Genomic DNA, 18,501 nt, shown 5'->3' with positions numbered 1-18,501 from the left:
CAGACATTGAATATTTTTTCGTTATGTTCTGTTGCTGGCTACGAGCGAGTAGCCGCAGATCAGCAGCTATCGTGGAGTGTAGAGCCGTCTGGGGCGTTGTAGGTATGACTGGAAACTGACGAAGTTTCCGCCCCACTAATGATCGGCAATTCGTAAGACGCTTAGAAGCTCGGCGGGGTGAAATAAAACGCACGGCCGAGTTCATGCAAAGGTATGCAATCTTGTATCATACTTATAAACTAATGAACAAGCCCACATGTGCCGTCTGTATGTAGTGCAATCCGATAAGTCAATGTACCAACGTAACCGTGTGCTGAGAACGGTTTCTTTGTGCTTGGTGCAGATACAAAGCTATACACGAAACACTCGCGCCACTGTGTATTTTGCTAATGGGTCAGTGTCCTAATGAGGTAAACGCATTTGAAATTTCTGTAATATTTTTCAGCAACTTAGCTCATGGCTACAGTTACGGTCACCATAAGTGGTCCTTTGCTGGCTACGCTCATATATGAGCATTGCAACAGTCCTGGCGACCAGGTAGGCACTGCACTGTTGCACGCAGAACATCGCTCATTTATATGTTATATTTTAGGAGGGTTTTCTCTTGGGAGAAATATCAAGTCGTATAACGGATACGATCAGCGACGCGCAGCTGCACGGCGAAAAAGAGGAGACTAACCTCAGTAAGCTGACTGCTTCACTCACAGTTTATTGGAAGCACTGTATCATATTTGGTACGGCGATCGCATTACAGTTTGGTTTTCTTCCTTTCAGAAATATGTTCTATTATCTCGTGTGACCTCTTCGAATTCTACGACAAAAAGTGTCATCTAGTTGCGGACAAATTGTCGGCACTGCTACGAGACAAGCAAAAGGTACGATACTGACCCTTCTTAGCGAATTGATTCAAGAGGCATTTTATTCGGGAGCCTGTTATAGCTTTTTCGAACTATTATATGTGCCGAGAGGAATGTAGCTGCAAAGCATGTGTTAATATTATTGCTTGTCATTGACACCAACGCCTTTCACACAAGCTTTCCGTGCTGGGCTTTTTTTTTTTTTTTGAAAAAGCTAACTTCGTGGCACTTGACGCTGTCACGGAACAATCCCTACTTTATCGAATAACTTTTAACCAGAATTTAGAGTAGCCTTCCTTCATTACCTGTTGAATTTCGCATGTGACGCTAAATGTTGTGGAGTGAACTCTTGTGTGATATTCAAGAGTGCCATAGCATCAAGAACGTATCTGAGGTCCAAAGATGTGACTGCATTATTTTGTTGGTTCCATTTTGTTCCCATGGCGCACCTGTTTGTGACATGCCTAGGGGATGTTTTCCTTCCTAGGAGGTGGTTGGGTGGTACCGCTTCAGGCGCAACACAAGCCTGCAGACATCCCTGCGGGAACAAGTGCTCCACCAGCGATTGGTTCGAAAGCTTGGCCAAGGCTATGGAAATTACTTCCTGCTGGCACTCTTCAGAGGCTGCACCTCATCCAATGATGCAACACACTCCATGGAGCATGTCTTCTTACGGTCCACAGATCCGTGCGTATATTCTTCACTATGAGCAGCTCTTCCCCGAAGCGACATGCATGGCCAAACAAATTTGGCAATTCAACTTCTTTCCCCTCTCTTCTCAAGGCACATGTGCACCATTATTATAAACATAGCATGCCAATGATGTCCTTATTTTCATGTGATTTTTACTTCTGGGGAAAAAAACTGACAAAATCTTGCTGGCCTGCCTCACTGCTTAGTACTAGCACTGTTTTTTAGGACACGCTGCGCACAGTGTGTTCAAGGTTTACATTCGGGAAGTGAAAGTACTGATAAACCCATGAAAAAAAGGCATGTGAACCAGACATAGAGGGTAAGATGCTTGTCTAGAATGCTTGAATTGCATGCTTGGAACTGTGCAAGTGACATCCGTGATGAATCCTCTTTTGAGACTGGCTGGATGCAAGTATGCACACCTACATTCCTGGGATGCCTGACCTGCTCACGCAACTTTGGCTGCTGCATGCTTTGGCAGCTGCTTTTACAACCAGGTCTGTGGTGTTGCGTCATGGAACAAAACCAGAAATTACACAGTTTGGTTCATGCTCTGAACGTTTCATGCGCATAGAGTTTGAAAATCAGCTGTAGTTGCATCATCATGGTGCTTACGTGCATGTGGATGCATATCTACATGCATTGCTCTACATGTGCAACACTTGCACCATGCCTCAAGATTCTTGCACAAAATGGCATTGCAGACAGCACTCCTGATGGCAAAAGCAGCTGTCAAAGCATGCGGTGACTAGCAGAACAAGAGAAGATAAGGAATCTTGAAAAAGTAGCCTCACGTTCTCACATCCAGTCGGTCTTGAACCAGGTGTTATCACTAGATGTTGACCGCACAGTCCAGAGCATGCAGCTCAAGTGTTCTAGACAAGCGTCCTTCCCTCAATACATACTATGCTTGCACTCAGGCAGTGGAAACACCGACTGTATTAACCCCAATGAAATAATGTGAGCTAGAGATATATACTTTTAGAACAAGAATGGTTATAGTTAGGCTTCATGCTTTTCCATTAAAACAGAAAAACTGGTAAATATAGGTCAGATTTATTGTTGGAACATTCTGTTTTCACTGACACACGTGGTTACTTCTATATCTTCCTAAAGTCCCCTCTGCTTTTCGTGCATATGGCTAAGGTTTTATAAACCCAGTGACCATTGGCTAGCTTTACTTAGCACCATGTCTACGCAGTGCCTCAGGTAGAAGTAACAACTTGTCATAGATAAAATTCACCCACCCAACATTCGTGTTAGTGGGGAAACAAGTAAACCATAGTATAAAATGTAACAGAAGAAATACACCAGTATTCCATCATGCAAACTGACACTTTAAAATGCTAGCAAGTTTTTTGATGCAAATAAAGTTATTAACAAAAAACTGAAAATTGTCTTCCAATAAAAGTCACTGAATTGAAACTTCTGATAAAATCCAAATCAAAACTTGAGGCTCTGAATCCTGTTTTTAACCTGTGTGGGCCGTCTTTTGCTCATATTTCTTCATTGGCATTTATTTGACCTGAACTGTATCAAGTAGCATTGTGTGGAAGAAACTGAAAAAGACGCCAATTGTTTTCATGACTCTGTAGTCTGGCAGGGTTACATATAATATACTTGTTTCTCAACTTCTTCTGCAAGCCGTTTACTTACGCTTGAAAGCTTAACTTTGGTGTTCCGTCTGGTGCACCAGGCCAGGTGTTGATCGCGATTCTGAAGCTGACGCTTGTGCTCCATTTTGTTGCAGTGCTTTCAAGCATTATTCTGCAGTTCCCCTACATATAGTGAACCTTGGAGAGCCTGGTCATTCAGACTACCGCATGTACCCTGGTTCTGCTGCCAGCATCCACCAGGGGGCTTTCTGTGAAGTCCTGAACTCTCTGCCTGCTGAGTAAGGTTCACACAGCACTACTTATTCATAAAGAAGCAGATGCCCACCCTGCACCCTTGTTTGCATTTATGCCATCTAAAAACTGTGTCACCTTATCATTGGTGCTATTTTTAATTTTCGCAAAAGACATGCCAGTTAAAGAGAATTCCATAATATTGGCTTTGAGTTCATGCTCACGCTGCTGTGTATGGCCCAAGATACTCACTCTTGAAACTTTGAGTGTATTCATTTGTAGGAAATATCGTGCTTGATTTTATTCAGTGTAGCTTACGTATTGAAGTGACTTCAGGTGTACTGTCAAACCTCAGTATAACAGAACCTTGATAAAACAAACACAGATTTATTGGAAGTAAATCTAAGATGTTTCTTGTTGATATCAGTATGTAGTATATTGAATATCAGGTATAACAAAGGTATTTTTATGTCACATGCAACTTCATTTGAATAAGGTTCAACTGTATATCATCATTGTCGGGCAAGTTTTGAGAATGGTTTGTCTGAAGTGGCCTCAGCAAATAAGAGTGAGTAGAGTTCAAGGCTGAAAGACTACAGTGCAATTAACTCTTTAATGACGACACATATATATACCCCCAAAAATTGTTGTTTTCATAAATATGCAAAACACATCAAGAATAAGCATAATCAATGAAAAGAAAATATTTTCTGAAAGTTTTTCAGGAACAGATGATAAACACCAGGCAGAAACTGGAAGTGGTTTTCACCCCAAGCCACCTATGGCTTTGTTTGGGATTTTTGCGGACAGCCCTCTTCATATATGAACCATAGGTGTACATTTCACTTCCTTTACATCATGTGTGTGACAACACGGCAGCTGGAGATCTTGCATCAGTCTGGCTCCTGTGAGCATTCTTTGAAAAGAAAGTCAGTCGCATGCCAAACTTCTTCTTTCTCATCCTGTGTTCCTGCTCAAAACCACCAAATTACACTTGCTGCCTGTCATTCAATGTTGGCCAAAGACGTTTAGCCAAAAACTTCATACTTAATGCCGAAACTCAGCACGAAAGCATTTTTTTTTCTGGTATGTTACCTGTAGCCAACACTCATCATTAAAGAGTTAATATGCAATGATACCGTACATAATGGTGAGTTTCTTGTATTGATAGCTACTTCAGTATTATCAGCTGTTTCGTTGACTGTGCACAAAATTAAAATGCATATGTGGGGCTACTAGTATTATCATTGTATATCAGATGCAACAAAAAAATTATGGCATCAGAGAAGGCTTTTATTGAGAAAGACACTGGACATAATATTAAGCAAACTTGTGAAATTATACTGTGCAATGCTAATATCAGATGAAACCTAAACACTCCATAATAGAGGTGAATGCATTTCAGAAAGGGGGGGGGGGGCTGCCTGTGTACATGCAGCAGCAACTGTATCCAATACAATGAGTGGCCATTCAACACAACTCATCACTTAACAAAGTGCAGCTTCCAGACTTTGTTAGTTAGTTTAATACCCATTGCACCATTTCATCTAGATGTTGTCTGACAATTTAATAGCTTAAAATTTCATCGCATGGTGCTTTTTACTATTGGGGTATAGATTACTGTAGAGAGCTACAGGACTCGGCTCTCTTAAATTGACAATAAAGGTAAAAATAAGTTTAGCTGTATTAGTAAATTACCTTTCAAGAATACCAATAAAATCCCAGTTACTCGTGCCATAAGAAGAGGCTTGTTAAGCAAGAAAAGACGGGGGGGGGGGTGTGGATTATACGGGTGGCAGAACACCACCTTAATGTTCCCGCACCAGCCAGTAGTGCCGTCATGGATTTGAACAGCATCTGCTCTGGCCTAGTTAATTTTTCGTCTGTAAAATAGACTAGTACAGTGTGTTCTAAAGGAGCCAACGATTGAATTTACCAAGTTTGAGAACCTTTACTGTGCCACAACGGCCCAAATAAAAGAAATCCACATGAAAAAAAGTACAGTGCCTGTGTTTCAGGCCATTGTTCTTTGTTCTTTTGATTGGCATTCCACAAATGCTACCGCCAGGATTGACTTGCCAACAGAATGCATAATATAAACAGAATAGAATCAAACTTAAAAAGACCGAAAGCCAACCGAAATGTGCCACAAGATTATGATGAAAATGAAAGGAATGTACTTTATATAGATAATAATTGAAAAAGGTGGTAGAAGTGAAAAAAGACAATTTTAAATTGACACAGAGTCATGTAAAAACTGTATGCCACTACATTATGCTGTGAAACTTGCTGTGAAACATTGTAGCTTCTCCATATAATCCCAAACTGGCATACATAAGATAGCTCTCATCAAGTGGACTGTGCTTTTTTGTTGTTGGTGGTGTTTCATCTTATGTGTTTCTGCACTTTTCATGGTATATTACAACGTAAAGTAAGTTAACATTTACAAGCAATGCTGTCATCACGGTAATCAGTAGATTGACAGAATGAGCATTTGAAAGCTTAATTTATTTTATGATGGCATGCGTAAGTGCTTAGTACGCTCCGAAGTTTGTGAATTTTCCAGTGTCCTCAATTGCAGTTTGTGGTTTCCTTGTAAGATACAAAACTTCTTACGCTTGCGTAGTAAAGGCTATGTGCATAAAGTGGTGTTGACTGTACCAGACTGTTATCAAATGAGGCCTACTCCACGATCTTGGCTTCGAAATGATTGAAGTGTAAAATTATAGCAGATACAATGCACTAATGCAATCAACATTAAACAAAGCTTTCTTGAAGCATTTCAATTAAATACTATGCAAAGAGATGCATGATGCATGCAAGTTTATTTCTAACATGTGCAAGGAACCGTTCACATTCTTCTCCCATCACGCAGGTTTTGTGCTGTTTGGCTTCATGGTAACAAGTATGTAACTGTTCGGGTTCTGCACTGTGTTTTGCAGCATAGTGAATATGTGCCTGCCTGACAAAATACATTTTCCTGGATTTGAGAATGTGCTTTGGTCCCAGGACAAAGATTCAAATGCCATATAATCCCACAATGTGGGGTTTTATGTGCTTAGCCTCACCCATGCGACTGCAAAGACAAAGGGAACTTCGCTTTATAGAAGACCACTAGGGCAGTTGTAAAGGACAGTTCAACAGGAAATTTTTTGATTGTGTGTGTATTATGTGAAAGAATTCAACAGTCCTAGAATCATGCACCTCATGACATTCGTCTTGATAGGTTAAATATCAATTTCTTGTGTCTAGAGCCACACATCTTGGCTCCCCTCATACCATCGTACAATTGCTATCACATGCACTTATCATTTTCCAGCATAAGGCTAATTGAACATGTTCATAACTGCAGACGAAAAGTCTAATCAGAAATGTTCCATGCAAAAACCACGTAACTGCTGCAGCATTCGGCATCACCTGCCTCGGTAGCTCAGTAGTTATGGCGTAGCGCTGCTAAGCTCAAGGTTGCGAGTTAGATCCCCACCACGGTGCCTGCATTGTGATGGGGGCAAAATGCAAAGATGCCTGTTTACTTAGATTTGGGTGCATGTTAAAAAATCCCAGATTGTCAAAATTAATTTGGAGTCCCCACTGTGATGTGCCTCATAATCAGATTGTGGTTATGGCAAGTAAGATCACAGAATTTTTTTTTTTAAGGATTGCACATCCTGGATGGTATGCTTTTCATAGCACTGGAAAGATTTGCTATAATAAAATTTGTTGTTCGTCTCTTTAACAAAGTGCATCTTATTGGTCCTGTGTTGTTTATAAGAAAAATACTTCCAAATTTTGAAAATCTCAGAATTGGTCTTCTATTCTTCGCTGAATGTAAGACTGCAGGACATGGTAGTCATCAACAACATGATGAAAATTATTGGGAGCATAAATAATCGAATGTCGGTTGACAGCAAACACACTGAGTGCTTGCTGTAGCCTCATGGCAGCAGTAGCAGTGCAAGATTTGTCCTCATCTTCATCATTACAACATAGTCAACCTTAAGAATATTTATAAAAGCATGTTGTACGGCATTCTGAGATTTCAAAATTGGCTATACCGCAGGTTGCAGTGCTTGCTTGTTTTGCAAAAATGTTTCAGCAAAACTACATTCGCTCTCTCTTTTCTTTCTCTCTCTCCTTGCTTGCTTAGCGGATCAATTGAAATGGTGAACCACATGCATAGACTGCACAATCTGCTCCACACCAAACTGAGGGTAAGATTCAGCATGCATGCAGATGCAGACCTGTGTTGACTAAGTGTTGACTATGTTGAATAAGTGTAAAGCTCCTTGTTTTAATGGTGGTGTCTATGTACAATACACGTGGGCACTCTTGCCAGGAGATACCCTGGGTCATTCTTGGTTCACCAACTTTTTTTTTTCCGGAATAGTAAGCATTCTGCAGCTAATTATTGTAAAGAACAACTGCTTTGACTGTTGCTCTTGGCATAGGACAAACCAACATGTATGCACTGAAAGATAAGCAGGGTAATATCATCAGCAATCTCGAAGATATAGTAAGAGCAACGGAAGAATTCTGTACTGACCTGTACAGTATTCAGAGAGTCAGGATACCTCGATTAGAAACAGTAATGAACAGGATACAGAAACTCCTCCTATAACTAGCGATGAGGCCAGAAGGGCCTTGCAAGACATGAAATGGGGAAGAGCGGCAGGAGAAGATGGAATAACAGTCGATTTAATCGAAGATGGAGGAGATATAATGCTTGGAAAAATGGCAGCCATTGACTCCCAGGGTCCAAGAAAACTGGAAGAATGCCAATATTATACTAATCCACAAAAAGGGAGACGTTAAAGAATTGAAAAATTATAGGCCCATTAGCTTACTCCCAGTATTATATGAAATATTGACTAAAATAATCTCCAATAGAATAAGGGCAACACTGGTCTTTAGTCAACCAAGGGAACAGGCAGGTTTCAGGAAGGGATACCCTACAATGGATCATATCCATGTCATCAATCAGGTAATTGAGAAATCCGTAGAGTACGATCAGCCTCTCTATATTGCTTTCATAGATTACGAAAAAGCATTTGATTCAGTAGAGATACCAGCAGTCATAGAGGCATTACGTAATCAAGGAGTACAGACCGCTTACGTAAATATATTGGAAAATATCTACAGAGATTCCACAGCTACCTTAATTCTACACAGGAAGATATCTATAAAGAAAGCGGTCAGACAAGGAGATGCGGTCTCTCCACTGCTGTGCACTGCATGCTTGGAAGAAGTATTCAAGCTGTTAAACTAGGAAGGTTTAGGAGTAAGGATCGATGGTGAATAAATCAGCAACCTTCGGTTTGCCGATGACATTGTTCTATTCAGCAACACTGTGGATGAGTTACAACTAATGATTGAGGACCTTAACAAGGAGAGTGTAAGAGTGGGGCTGAAGATTAATGTGCAGAAGACAAAGACAGTGATAAATAACCGGGCAAGGGAACAAGAGTTCAAGATCGCAAGTCAGCCTCTAGAGTCTGTGGAGGAGTACGTTTGCCTAGGTCAATAGCTCACGGGGGACCCTGATCATGAGAAGGAAATTTACAGAAGAGTAAAAATGGGTTGGAGTGCATACGGCAGACATTGCCAGATCCTGACTGGAAGCATACCACTATCATTGAAAAGGAAGGTATACAATCAGTGCATTCTACTGCTGCTAACATATGGGGCAGAAACTGGGAGGTTGACAAAGAAACCCAAGAACAAGCTAAGGACCGTGCAAAGTGCGATGGAACGAAGAATGCTAGGCATAACTTTAAGAGACAAAAAGAGAGCGGTTTAGATCAGAGAGCAAACGGGTATAGACGATATTCTAATAGACATCAAGAGAAAAAAATGGCGCTGGGCAGGTCATGTAATTAGGGTGGCAGATTGGGTACCAAGAGAAGCGAAATGCAGTAGAGGACGACAGAGGACTAGGTGGTGCGACGAAATTAAGAAATTTACGGGTGCTAGTTGGAATCGGTTGGCGCAGGACAGGGGTAATTGGAGATCGTAGGGAGAGGCCTTTGTACTGCAATGGACATAAATAGGCTGATGATGATGACATTACTTTTCTCATTTGTATTAGAGGTACGGATTGATTAAAGGGAGGTATACTTAAGCATTATAGGGACCCTACAACACTTATTAACTGAAGTTGCAATATTGCCTGAATGTACTGAAGCACATTGGCGAGGTAGGAGAGTTGGTTAGGATTCATCTTGAATGTGTAAGACAGTGCAAACAGACACAGAAGGCAGAAAGAATGGTGACACAGCACCATGTCTTATTTTTCATGCCTTTTGTCCCTGTTTGTTTGCACTGTGTTAAACTTTGAAAGGGAATTTCCTGAACAGAAAGGGACGTAAAAATTTCCTGCTGTTCATATTTTCCAGCAGTGTTTTGTATCCACAGATTTATGAAGAGCAAAAGAACACTCTTAAAGATTTCCTTGCCTCTTCATTTCCCTAGCATCCTTTAAAGGAGTACTGACACCAAAAATTTCTATCTGTTTTTTTTTTCTGCTTTAATAAGTAGCTAATGACCCAGTAATCATGGCACGAAACCTCATTTACTTCAGAGCATGACAGATAATTATTTGGAGTCTTGTTTGCAGCGACCAGTCCAAGTTTTGGTTTCAGAGAGCAACGACATGGGCCAGAGAAGGAATGTAAACACAGCTGGGCACGTGATTCCAAAAACTTTTGACGTCTGCTCTGACATGCACGCCAGCGTGCAAGCTTCATGCTGCTAGTTTGTCTGCTACGCCTGCACATGCTTTGCGATGTCCTCGGCACCGTCGTCGTTGTTGTTTTCGTTGTCGTCCTCGTTTTCATCATCCAGTGGCGACAATTTCCTGCAGGCGGTAGTCGCCGCCGTATAAGACGTGGCCAGTCACTTTCGATTCAACCCACTAGAAAGCAGCGACTCGGATATTGTGGCCATTTTTCAGCTGTTCTTCAGCGGGGTCCACTCTAAGCGTCCGGTGGCATGCACGAACTCGATCCACTTTTGCCAGTTAAGGCTGTCATGGGGAAAACAATGCATCGCTATTCCCAACCCTGCGTTCAGCAGAAGTCAACAACGCAGTAATACGCGGCATTATGCTGAACTCGCAATTCGTGCGTGGTCAGGGTAGCGCAGTCAAGCTGATAGTGTGCAAAATATGTGGACACAACAAAAACTGCCGCTTAATTCTGCAGTTGCATCAACATGGAGAGCATCCCACTACAAGCAACAACTGAGAAGAAGAGCACTTGTAAGCAGCATGGCAGCCAATGGAAATTCGTTACGTAGCATTTTCTCGGTTGTTTACAATCATTCCTTGATGTCGATGTCGCAAGGTGCTGCGTTTTCTGGTTGCATGTGTACACATATCTTACGATTGATTTTAAATATTTTCTAAGCTATATTTGCTGCTGATATTTGCAGACAATGTGTGTGTGCCCACATAAATCGATCTCGCACGTTATCTCCACTTCAAAATTTTGTGTCAGTACTCAGGGGCACTGCAATGCCATTTTCGGGCCACTATACTTTCTCTGTACCTATTTTCAGCATGTCATAGAACACAGAACAAAAGAATTATTAAAATTGACTCACATAAAGCCAAGTTATCAATCAGAGAAATTTCAATATACAAGCAAAGTGAGAGTTAACCTCCACTCGAATTTTCGTGGTTTTAAGGTGCACATTCCACTTTCCCGTGACTTTGTATGATGTCACCCAATAACAGCAGGGTCTTAGCAGAAGTCGGATGCCACGGTTTCTAATTCTGCTCAGCCTGTCAGTGGCATTCCATGGTGTTCACATGGCCTCCGCAATTGGGCATTCTAATCTCGAAGGCCCTGGAGCCACTTTTATGGTTACAACAGCTTCTGTAAGGCAGCTATTGGTGCGCCAAAGTGCTTGGCATGTGATGCATCGTTCTTGTGGTTGCAACACCACACCTGTGGCTCTGTGATACTTAACATGTTTGTAAAACATAATGCCATAGCTTTCTTTGCAGTACTCAGAATATGGATCAAATGTTAAATTGCACATTACATTTTTAATCAATCATTGTAGCGGCATTCTCATTCGTCATGTCTGGTCTACGAAGCATGCAAAATCGCCGCATCAAAGCGATGCCATCGGTGCCATTTAACAAGCCTTCTAGAGCACAATGCAGGGCCCCTTTAAGCTACAGTTCTCTGCTGTTAGGGCAGTGGTTCCTTCCAGGTGACATGCCACCACAGTGCATTGTTTGTTATTGGGTTGCTTTAGACTTGCTTTCTACCATCACTTTCATTCTAAAATTATGTAGCAGTGGAAAAACTAGACTCCTGCAATGAAACTGAGTATCAGTCATCAATCAAAGGAACTTTTCTCTCTCCACGAGAAATATGAAGGTGATGGAAAAGAGAGTTGTATGAAATTGTTGTCAAATTAAAGCACACATCTGTCACCAGGTCCTCTGATGGTGATTAGAATAAGTTCATAATGTTGATTAACAGAAAACAATGATATTTCATTGTTTTAGAAAAGATATTGAAGCAAATGGGGTTATTATTCTCTACCAGAATGCAGCTGGTAGCTCGGTGGAAGATTTTTTAAGACTTTTAGAAACTTATCTTAATAGTGCTTTTATCAATTTTGACAAACAGTTATTTCTGCAGAAACGTGGAATCTGCATCGGCTCGTGCGTTGCGCCGCTTTTGTGCAACATTTTTATAGCTACTACCATACACAGGACGCTTGATGAGGCATTTGGAGGCACGTTCTTAAACATTTTAAAAGTTTTTAGATATATGAATGACTTTTTAATTGTTCTTGAAGGGTCCCTCACCGGGCCCCACAGCAAATTTTAATTATACGCTGGAAGTTGTTACATGACCTCTAGGCAGCACTCTGCCACAAAAATTTTTCAAATAGGCTCATTAATAGCTGAGATAGAAATATTTCAGTGCCGCGAGCCCATGATTTCAGGAGGCGAGCTCCACTGCCAAGCAAGACACACTCTCCACTCGCCCCGTCGTCTAGCTTCCGCAAGCGAAGTTACTTCCCTCCATTCTTCCATACCGGACCTCAAGGATCGCATGACCACGAGCCCTGTCATTACTTTCCCCCCCCCCCCCCCCGACTCTGCACATTTCCGCTGACGGTGTCGCATGCGAGCTCTTCTTATTGTCTGGTTTTGTGCAGCACACAAGGGCACATGACTAGCGATAAAATTTAGTGCTACACGAATACTGAGGCACAACAAGTGGATCGCAGAGCATGATCACATACTGGAACAAGGTAGAAAATGGCATAGTTTCGGTACCTGCACACGTGACTGCACGACCGTGGGAACAAGCAGACGAAGCGGAAGTATATCTCTCTTGCTTCGGTGCGAAGTAAAACAGAAAACACGCAGACATTCCGTTTGTGTGTTTTATTATTTCTGTAAACTTCAATTCGTCGATTCAAGCAACAGATCACACAAATAACAGATGTTTCCTTGAATAATTCTCGAAGTCGCATGTCACCACGAGCGATGTCACACTGCGGACACGAGTATGTAGGTGCAGGGACACGAGTACGTCACCGTATAGCTTGGAGCACGGTCGCTACGAGGGAAAGGGAAAACGGCGCTCATATTGAAATTTCAGAACTTTCCGCAGTGCGTAGCGACATAATTATTTGCAAACACGATCGTTAGCGCACATTGTATGCTCTGCACTTGTCAGCTCAAAATGGCCAGACTTGGTGAAGTGCCCTTTAATGGGCAAGGCAGTTTAACTACTTGTGACGGCATTTTATCCATTTTTGGACAACTTGGTAACGGCCTTTCTTTTACTCACGAACTTCCACTTCAAAATTTCCTGCATTTTTTTAGACCTAAGCGTTTCCTTTGCTAAAGGCCATGCGTGCTGGCAGTATTTCCCTCGGGCACAGAAGGGTTTTGTGCCATATGACTCCTCCCAGTCAAAGATTGTAAAACGAGGAGTAGCGACACTCTGTTTAGAATTGGCTCCGCGGAAGTTGTGTGTGCACAGGATGCAGCTTGCATTTTACAATCAGACTTCCCAGCTTAAGACTGCAGGGTTCCCTGACTCGATGGTAATGCCAGTGGGGGAAACCTTCCTCCAGAAGGTAAAAGGATCAAGGAGCAAAGTAAGGGTGAGGACGACTACTATTGCCGTAAGACCTGAAGTGGTACCCTATGTTCACAAGGTCACTCACAACCTAAGAAAGGTGGCAGGCAGGTTCGGATTCCCCTTGTCTTTTCAGCCCCTTTTAAGCTCGCGCAACTTTGCCCTCGCACCTCCGGTGATCCTAAAAGAAGGCAAGGCCATGCCAAGCCGTATGCCAAATGCTATGTAGGAGTTGTGTATGAAATCCCCCTGATGTGTGGCAAGTCTTGCATAGGGCGGACGGGCCAGGGAATGATAGAGCCAGGGAACATGAACAAAAGTTAACTAAAGACGAACTGGTGCACTTCTCTGCGCACTGCAATGCCTGCCCCTGTAAACCACGTTTCGAGGAGATAAAGATTCTGGGGAGAAGCCAGCACCAGTCTGCATGCGAGCTGTTGGAGGCATATCATATAAGAAAGGCCAAGACTGTGTTAGTGATACTTCCATTAGGCTGTTTCAATCGGAGTTAGATTTTTTTGTTAAGTGGTTAAGTGTTAAGGCTGATGAGTGGTCTTGTTGCTGCGTTCTGTGCATGTTATATTTGTCTATATATTGCCACATGTTGCCATGAATAAATCAGTTGAAAGTTGCCACTTGTGTCGTCATTTTATGTTGTCTTCCCCTGTCTTCGTCTTTATTAGCTGTCAGTATAATATGCAGTAAACACCAACTAGGCCAAACTGAAGTTCTCTTGAAGTTAAAAGTCGCAGTTTTAATCTTAAGGATGTTGCCCTTGTACAGGAAGTGCTCAACAGCGTTGCTGAATCTGAAGAAGATGTGGCCACATTTGTGGACGACATTGTTCAGTTGAGAGAGAAGTATGGAGCATTGAAGAAGGCTACTGTTGGTGAGGCGCTGTGCATGCTTTTATAAACTTTGCTGGAATGTGCATCTGTACACTCTGTTTTTAGTATGTATTTTGCATTTGTCTATGCAGCTTGAGGTACTGGAGAATGTTCCTCTGTCAGTGGTTTGATCCAAAATGGATTGCATACCCACAACCATGTCACGCTCTTGTATTGTATTGTTTTCTTGTTTGTTTTTTAATGCATCTCGCAAGTTCTTTGTTTCAAAAAGATTAGCAGCATTTAATTTTAAAATTTTGCGGGTCTAGTTGCATGAACTAAACAAGTTACTCTTACAAGATTTTGTGACCATGACTGTTGAGGGGACTTGGCACTAAAAAAAGATGCGCACACAGGAAAGCGGGTGAACACAAGTGCTACTTTGAACTGCTCATTAACAGGAAGGGTATGCACATATATGGTATACATCTTGCCATGCATGCAGAAAAAAAAAAGTTTGCAATAATATCACATGACACATGCACAGCAAATGTAGGTGCACAAGAATTCATATCCTAAGGTGGGCAATGCAGTAGGTGGTTTCATTCTCCATTCTTTTTGATGAAACCGGTTTCCAGCACATGTCTCGAAGTGGTGCTGCTGCTCCTGTCTAAAATGATTGTCCCTGAGAAGCGAGCATCCGTGTCCACACATTAGGTTGTTTTGCTGCTAAACACAACTTCGTTGGTCAGACATGAGGAAGGGGACTTTGCATTCCTATGAACCAGCATTTGCAGTGCTTCTGGCGTGTAGCATCATTTTCTGGGGATTGTGGAAAATGGCGGAAAGTATAAAAGTACAACCATGATAATGCTTAACCTGTTCTTTTCACACGCTTGCCACAAGTGTTCGCTTGTCATGTCGTCAGCTGCCCCATCATCAAATTGGCAGTCCAGCCAATGCTGCACCGGCAGCTGGTAACAGGTCAAAATTAAAGACACTAAGGCAAATACTAAGTCAACGTGGACTGCGAAAATACCATTCCAGAAACCTCGCAGTGCCTGTTTCATGCTAAGGAAAGACTTAGTTTAGGAGAAAATCACGCCTGAAGGGTCCGCATACCTTTAGCACAATTCAAATCGGCCGCCCCTGGGCAGGGAGTTGTGACAGTGTATAAGCCAACACTGCCCTTCACTGCCGTCGGTGAGTAAAATGGTACCCGACAGACAGCGCTACATTTTTTTTTTTCACAATACGCAAACGCACGGCTATAGAGAAGTCGAGCCAAGACAGGGCATTGGAGCCGCCACTGCAGCTGCTCTTAATCAAGTAGCATGGACTGTTCGGGCATCCCATGACATCATATTAACATGGCATTCTCGGCTACTTGCAGTTTGTATTACCTTTGCAAGCCAGCAAAACAAGCACGGCACTACACGATACCAAAACTATTGAAACGCAAAAGCGTGGGCGGCACGGAGCTGAGCGAAAACGAAACCTTTCGATCATGAATGAGTTTTTTTTTCTAAATATTAAATAGAACTAGACAAGTAGCATTTTTTTCTATCTTATAATGTGACGCAAGGATCTTTTTAACCAGCTGTGGTGACCTGGTGGCTGCAAAGCTTGAGGTTGCTGGATCAAATCCTGGCCGCCGCGGCCCCCTTTGGATGGGGGTGAAATGCAAAAACACCCGTGTACCATGCATTTGGTGCACGTTAAGGAATCCCAGGGGGTAAAAATTAACCCGGAGTCCCCCACTAAGATGTGTCTCGTAACCATATCGGAGTTTTGGCATGTAAAACCACAGAATTTAATTTAATTTAATTTTTAAGGATCTTTTTATTACAAGTGGTGTAGTAATATTGACAGACTTACATTGAGGAGTGCTTACATCATCGGACTTGAATGTCCCAGGGGAGTCTCAAATCGTGTTCTGCATTTACTTCAATTTCTCGATTACTAAAGCTCTGTTCGTGGCAATAGGGTATTCACGCTTTAGACATTCTCAAGCATTAATCTATCACTTTATCTTGACTTAATATTTGCCTTTAGTGTCCCTTTAAGTACACTTGTTCTACACAGGTGTACAACAGTAACAGATTGTAATCTATACCAGTGTAATAATGCACATTTACTGTTTGCTATTGCACAATGAACAGATTGACTGAGGGGTAGAACATACTAAGCCAGTGAAGACATAGACCAAACATAAAGCAAAAGGAGTGACACAACACATTAACCGAAAGGGTCATGCTGTATTATATCTGTCAGCTCCTCTGACTGTTAAGCGTTACAAAAAATGCCAAGAAGTGCGTCATGAATGCTGTCGCATGTAAAAAAAAAGCAACTGTTCACCGAGCAGTTTGTTACCCTTTTAAGCAGTTTGTCTTAAAAACACCCAGCACTTCACATATGGCAATATGAAAGATTGGAATTCGTTCACAGTGCACTGTGATTCAAGCAAATTCACTGCGCCCCCGCACAAAGTGAGGCTTTGCACAGGCCGGCAGAGTAGCAGATGACATGTCACGGGCGCCTCTATCTTTAGCTCTTAACGTGCCTACGCAAGCAGTTCTCCCAGTGGCCACATCAGGCGCTCTGCTGTATGCGGCTAGGTGCTCAGATGTTTCCTCTAAGAGTGAACCGCCCTGTACATGGTCATGTAGAGCTGAAACCTCACATACTAATGAGACAAGAAAGGGAGACGGACACAGTCGTGCTGCTTGATGGACATGGCCAAAGTGCCCAGCAGAACATACATACGAACTTCATTGGGATCCGTTCAGCTCAAGAAATCACCAGATTTGCCTTTCGTTTAATTGTTATTGCATACTGTTTAGACAAACCACTACAGTGGCTCAGCGGATGTGGCATTCTACTACTGAGCATCCAGTACAGGTTTGGTGCCCAGCCTTGGCGGCCACAGTCTGATGGAAGTAAAATGCAAAATTGACAGTGAGTTTAGATTCAGGCATACGTTAACTGCAAGTGACAAAATTATTCCACATCCCCCCATTACATCTTCAACTTTAGGGTGTGAAACTCTGAAATTCATTATTATTCGTGCTGTTTAGACCAAAGGTGTTGGAGTTGCATGGAGGTGTTGGGATGAAGGGGTGGGGTAATGATCACATTTATGCCACTATGCCACTAAGTGACAGTCATCTCAAAGTCTGGAAGCAGCAAGCTTGCCTCCCATCTTCCATTGCTACCTAATTTTCAATGCTACTTCTGGCGGACCTCACCCCGTGCTTACTGTAATCTCGACAGAATGCCAGTGATAGTCGATGTTCCACCTGAATGGGACTTCAGAGGAAACTTTAGCTCAGGATGAACTCCGATTTCCCTCTTCAAGGACACGTAAGATGCAGAAATTCTTTAGTGAGACAAACGCTGGACCGATCTGAATGAACTTGGTTGTATTTCAGAGAGTTATATTGTAGTGACTCTAGGAAGCATAATTTTGACTTGGGGCCTGGAATTTTTTACAAAAATTGCCCAAAGCTGGTAACTCATTAAAAAATTGAAGCACAAAGTTTACATGTCCATAACTCTGCACCAAAAACAGATATCACAGTTCTGTAAGCTACATCTATTCAAGCATCTAAAGTGGACCAATGTGGTATATTAATTTACAACTTTTGTGAAATTGTTATAATGCTTACGAGGGTTTTGCAAAAGTCCTACTTGCAAATTAGTGGTATATTTCAGGAAGACTTATGATACATTGATTTTGTCCGCTTTAGATGTATTATTAGGTACAGTTTATGGAATTGTGACATCGTTGTTTATTGCTGACTTACAAGTTGTAACTTGATCTTTTACTTGTTGCATTGAAGATTAGATCAGTTCAGTACGAAGTGTTTAATTTAGTGATTATTATTATTAAACCCACTGAAGATTTTTTCCCACAAATGTGACCTAGTAAATGGTTCAACATCTCTATTTCAACATTAAATGTTTCGGTATAAAGTAAAAATGAAATAATTTTGTCTTTTTCTTGAAGGGCCAAGTACTGCAGCGTCTGCATCGGAGAGCGTCTCAACAACTTCAAAGTAGAAGTATGTTTTTGGTGTACATTTACATTGACTGGATGACTGAAAAAAAAAAAAGAAAATGTGAGCATAACCATCTAATAAATGTTCCTTCGGTCTTTTTT

General features: G+C 41.9%; 1 protein-coding gene across 1 annotated transcript; it reads left to right on the top strand.

Moving 5' to 3' along the window:
* LOC142565843 (BRISC complex subunit Abraxas 2-like) lies at nucleotides 1–18,500 on the top strand. Its single transcript, XM_075676386.1, has 9 exons — nucleotides 1–211; nucleotides 446–537; nucleotides 593–683; nucleotides 775–875; nucleotides 1,345–1,544; nucleotides 3,301–3,444; nucleotides 7,545–7,608; nucleotides 14,296–14,401; nucleotides 18,349–18,500. The coding sequence occupies exons 2-9, from the start codon at nucleotides 457–459 to the stop codon at nucleotides 18,399–18,401; spliced, it is 840 nt and encodes a 279-aa protein (XP_075532501.1). The 5' UTR covers nucleotides 1–211; nucleotides 446–456; the 3' UTR covers nucleotides 18,402–18,500.
* Nucleotide 18,501: the final 1 nt, after the last annotated feature.

This window comes from Dermacentor variabilis, unplaced genomic scaffold, assembly GCF_050947875.1.
Source record: "Dermacentor variabilis isolate Ectoservices unplaced genomic scaffold, ASM5094787v1 scaffold_12, whole genome shotgun sequence".
NCBI classification, from domain to species: domain Eukaryota; kingdom Metazoa; phylum Arthropoda; class Arachnida; order Ixodida; family Ixodidae; genus Dermacentor; species Dermacentor variabilis.
Note: the sequence above shows the minus strand (reverse complement) of the source record. Positions and strands in the feature narration are given on the sequence as shown.